Source organism: Caloenas nicobarica, chromosome Z, assembly GCF_036013445.1.
Source record: "Caloenas nicobarica isolate bCalNic1 chromosome Z, bCalNic1.hap1, whole genome shotgun sequence".
NCBI classification, from domain to species: Eukaryota; Metazoa; Chordata; class Aves; order Columbiformes; family Columbidae; genus Caloenas; species Caloenas nicobarica.
This window is the reverse complement of record NC_088284.1, coordinates 54,873,399-54,878,493: the sequence shown is the minus strand read 5'-3', so window position 1 is coordinate 54,878,493 and position 5,095 is coordinate 54,873,399. Positions and strand designations below refer to the sequence as shown.

General features: G+C 41.8%; 1 protein-coding gene across 1 annotated transcript; it reads right to left on the bottom strand.

Annotated features, from left to right (window-relative positions):
• Window positions 1-254: 254 nt before the first annotated feature.
• On the bottom strand, window positions 255-4,986 carry RMI1 (RecQ mediated genome instability 1). The gene is made up of 2 exons (XM_065657160.1): window positions 4,914-4,986; window positions 255-2,944 (listed from the first exon to the last, which is right to left on the bottom strand). The coding sequence occupies exon 2, from the start codon at window positions 2,913-2,915 to the stop codon at window positions 1,035-1,037; it is 1,881 nt and encodes a 626-aa protein (XP_065513232.1). The 5' UTR covers window positions 2,916-2,944; window positions 4,914-4,986; the 3' UTR covers window positions 255-1,034.
• Window positions 4,987-5,095: the final 109 nt, after the last annotated feature.

The following is a 5,095-nucleotide window of genomic DNA, read 5'->3' as shown; positions in this document are numbered from 1 at the left end:
GAGGCAAAAGGGCAGGAAGAAAGAAAAGTAAGAACAAAAAAACCCCAATGAAACTACTTCTGATACTCTATACACTTAACAAGGTGTATATTTTTCTTTTAAAGTGACTAAACAGCTTTCAGCAAAATTTAAATGAAAACTTTAATATATTTATTTTTATACATTTTAAAAGCAGAAATTAAAAAAAATAATCAAAATTAAGACCACCATTAAATATACAACAAGTTTGTAGCACAAATATTTAACTACTTTGTGAAGAGGTTTGACAAGTAATCATAAGAGTTAATGAATAAGGTTGCCTGTGGGTTCGAAACTATTAGCAATGACTAACATTAACATGACAAAAATATATACCCCATGTTATAATAATCCTTTTCTGTTAATGAAAGATTTTAAAATATTTGTCTCTTTTTTTGGTTGACTGATTTTTAAAATATATACATACTTTTATCCCATTTATATATAGGGTTGTGGGTTTTTTCCCTCCTCACACCTGAACATTTAGAAGAAAATCTCTAATTTCTCTACACTTCAGTTTCGTACACACTGAATATGTATTCAAGTTTTCAGGTTGGCATAGTCAGAAGTGCCTGCATTTAAACAATAATTCTTTGTTTAAATTTACTCAACCACTTTCCTCAAAGAAAAGACTGTCAATCTCCTACAGCTACCTTTTAAAAATCAGATAATTATCCTTGAAGAGTACAATAACGAGATGGTTTGTTCGCTGTTATCCATTTCCTGACAGATTCTGCTACTCCAGATCACCAAAGACACAGGTCATTTTGCAGAATGAAAATGATACATGAGTATTTTAAATTAAGACACAAATACTTGAAAGTATATTTCAATACTATCACCATAAGACACAAACTTTAAGTTTTACTCCAACAACTCATCTCCTCACTTTTCCATTATTTTTTCCTTATAAGAGCAAAGGCATACCACTTAACTTTAAAATTTAATGTTCCTCAGTCCTTCGGGGGAATCTGATTTAAATGTTTCCTAACAGACAGTCCGCAAGTTTGCACACGTTATTTATTCAAACGTTTCTTCAATTGTTCTAGATGCCTTGCATCAGCATCCTGGAGAACTAATACAGTGGCTTTAGACTGAAGTGGATTAAATTCTATAGTCATCAAACAACAGAGATCTATTAGCTGTTTTTGACACTTCTCTAAACCATCCTTAAGCTTCAGACGTAAAGCTGGATCCTTTTTCAGCCTATGCATTTCAGGCACTGAAAAGCCAATCAAACTTGTTAGAATATCATCAGCAAAATCTACTTCCAGATAAGCTGAACCATCAGAAATTTTTGCCTTTATACCCCAGGATCCATTGCTGCTTGTGAGGTTTCCAGTGAGAGTAACAATAAAACACTTAACTTTCAGAATTGTAACAGTTTGTGGGTTTTCTCCAAGAACAAGGGAAATATATGTGAAAGGTGCAGAACCAAAATCTAAACGTGCTTCTACTGCTCTGCAAGGAAAGGTCTGTGAATCATGCTTCTGCTGATCTGCTTCTGGATCCATTTTTGAGAAAAATACAGGGTCATCATTCAACGGCCTGCTGTCACAAGTGTGCTGGGATTTATATCTGTTCTCACCTAGGTCTGTATCATTCTGCCTTTCATCAGGAGGATTTTTCAAAGAAAAGTCTGGAGAATTGCAGGCCTGATGTAAGCTCTTGTGCTGTGAAAAGCTACTCATACTACTTCTATCTCCATCAAATACTGTTCTTACGAATGTATTTTGCTTGCTGGTAGCTTCTACAGGCTTAACTCTTTCACTCACATCATCTTCTTCGCAAGTGCCATTTAAAGATGAATTGCCGGAGCTTCTAGATCTATGTGGAAGTTTCTCAGTAATTAAACCTATATTTCTGTTCACGACCACTGGCAGCACTTCTTCCAGCTCTCTTTGCATCTCTTCTTCCAGAAGAAAGTCGTCTTCCAAAGGAAAATCATTTAAAAAGCCATCAACATATTGCATAGGAGGTGAAACTTGTTCATCTGAATGAGGCAAGGGACTCCCAGATTCCCGTAGCAAAACATTTCCATTGTGTGCAGCAAGCGAACCTGAGGCTGTACTAAAGTTGCTTCTGCTGCAGTATCCACTTTCTAAAGGTGTTTCATTGTTTAAAGCAAATTCATTATTTTCATCAAGACTGGCTAAAAGCTCTTCATCTGAAGGGCCTGGAGTTTGTTCTAGCTCACCCACAGGCGCTGAAACCATTTCGTTTTGACCAGCTTGTCCAACAGAATTAGGGGTTTCAGTTTCTCCAATTAATCTAGCAAGGACTCTTTCCTGAGAATACTCCTCCAGAAGAGCATCCACTTCACCCCCCAACAGTTTCACATTTTCTGGTTTAAGCAGAAGGACTCCAAGACGATATGCAATATTACCCTGTACAGTGATTTTTGTTCCAGGAGGAAGATTACTGTGGAGGACAGGCACCAGTTGATATTCCATGCCCTGAATTTGATGTATCCCATCTGTTAGTTGCAGCATCAGCATTCGAGCAGGATTTGCTTCCAAGGACTTCTGGAATCCCTGAGTGCTGGCTGTTACTTCTTCATTTACAGTATTTTTCCCTCTTAGCTTCTGCAACTGGGAATATGCTGGCTGGCTAACATCAACCAGTGAATCAATCTGTATGGAGTAGAAGCCTGACAACTCTCCTTTGGGATCATCTAATATGCAGTCAGGCAAAACAGGATACTCCAAATCTCTTAGATCAGTAAGAAGCCATTGCTCAAATACCTGCTTGTTGATTTGAGCTTGACTTAAGTTACTACCACTATTTTCTTCCTGGATCCAACTAATACATGCTTCCAGCCATGTCAAAGGAACTTTAACATGCCATGTGGATGAAAGCCAAGTTTCCACTCTTGCTGCAATGTTAGATACAGACATTGTTCTTTTAAGTTAGGAAAGTGAATTCCCTAGAACAAAAGACAAAAATACATATTTACTTTTCTGACAACAGCTAAAGTTACGACAAATCTCTTACACATATTATATAGAAACTTGCTCTCAATTTAAAGTCCTGCTATTCTAAGTGTGACAACATTGAAGCAATTAAAATTAAAAACCCTTCTATAGATACTAAAAATAAACATGCATTTCCAATATTTAAAGTTCCATTAAGCATAAAAAGTGTGTTCAGTTTACTCATCATGGAGTAAGAAGAAAGTATGGAGACTTCTACAAGCAACCCTGCTTGGTGACTCTTCCTTTTCTGTTGATTTAACTAGAAACAATAACTGAAATCCTTTTGTTATGGATGGAAAGCAAATGGATTAAAAACCAAGAACAAACAAACAAAAAAAACAGAAGTACATTGTTATATATATTTCTTCTATATTTTTTTTTTTACATCTCTGGATGCTGCTGTTAATAGCCAGTTTACTTTAGAAATTGACCTGAGAAGTTATTATCCCATTTCATCAGCACTAGTATGAACAGAAGAGACCCCATGTACAACAGAACCAAGCTGGGACCTGTCAGCACTTGCATCACAAGGGTGACTTTTACACTGTAACTGGATGAAAGCTCTGTATCTGACAACAAAAAGCTAGCTTCAAACATCACTGTTATCTAGAGACCCAGTCCAGGGTTTGACCTACAAAGACCATCTGGTCCAACTGGCTGGACAATTTGGGGCTGACCAGAAGTTAAAGCGTGTTGTTCAGGGCACTGTCCAAATGCCTCAAATTTTTAAGGCAGTGCCAGGTTTGGGGCATCAACCACCTCTATAGGAAGCCTGTTCCAGTGTTTGACCATCCTCTCAGTAAAGAAATGCTTCTTCATGTCAAGTCTAAGCATCCTCTGGCACAGCTTTGAACCCTTCCCACACATCCCACCACTGGATCCCAGGGAGAACTGCTCAGCACCTCCCTCTCCACTTCTCCCCCTCAGGAAGCTGTGGAGAGCAATGAGGTTGTTCCTCAGCATCCTTTTCTCCAGACTAGACAAACCCAAAGCCCCCAGCTGCTCCTCACATTTCATGCGTGCCAACCCTTCCACCAGCTTAGTTCCTCTCCTCTGGAGTCGTTCAAGGACCTTCACATCTTCTTAAGGTGTGGTGCCCAGAACTGCACACAGCACTCAATGTGAGGCTGCACCAATGCTGAATACATCAGGGTAATCACCTCTTTTGACCAGCTGGTTACACTGTGTTTGATGCCCCCCAGGACGCAGTTTGCCCTCCAGGCTGCCAGGGCACACACTGCTGACTGGTGCTGAGCTGCTGCTAACCAGCACCCCCAGGTCCCTTTCTGCAGGGCTGCTCTCCAGCCGCTCCTCTCCCAATTTATACTTGTGCCCAGCATTACTCTGTCTTAGGTGCAGAATCCAGAATTTGTTATTGTTAAATCTCATGCCATTGATGACTGCCCAATGCTCCAATCTATTTAGATCCCTCTGCAAGGCCTCTTGTCCCTCAAGACAGTCAATAGCACCTCTCACTTTGGTATCATCAGCAAACTTGCACTCAACTCCTGCATCCAGAACATTGTTAAAAATATTGAAGAAATATTACACTGCCTGTGTCTGGATGGTGTTCAATCCTTAGAAAGCATGACCAAGGTGCTCAATCTCCCTACAGAGCACAAGAAAAAAAAATTACCTTGAGAATAGTTAAGAAAGACCAGGATTGTTTTGTTTCCCACCGCAGTAAAGAAAAAACACTCCGCCTGCAAGCTCTCCCCAGAGCTCCACCGCTCAGAAGACACTGTGTAGTTACTTAACTAACACAGAGCCCCAGCTCCTGCGGGCCGGGGCCCTGACGGGCGCTGAGGGGAGGCGAGCGGCCGAGGCGAGTGAGGGAGGTGAGGGGAAGCGCGGGGGGTAGTGGGGCGGGTGTCGCACCTCGCAGCCGCTCCCGCCCGCAGCTGAGCCACCCGCACTTACCGGGGCGAGCAGCTGGCACCGGCGGGACGGCCCCGCACCCACCGCCGCGGGCTGCGAAAGGGTGAGGCCGCTCTCCGCGCGTAGCCCCCCCAAAAACCCCGCGCGTCCCAGCAGCCAATAGGAGTCGCGCGTCCTTTGAAACATCGCGAGAGCGCCGTCCGCCCGGCGCCGGCCAGCGAGCA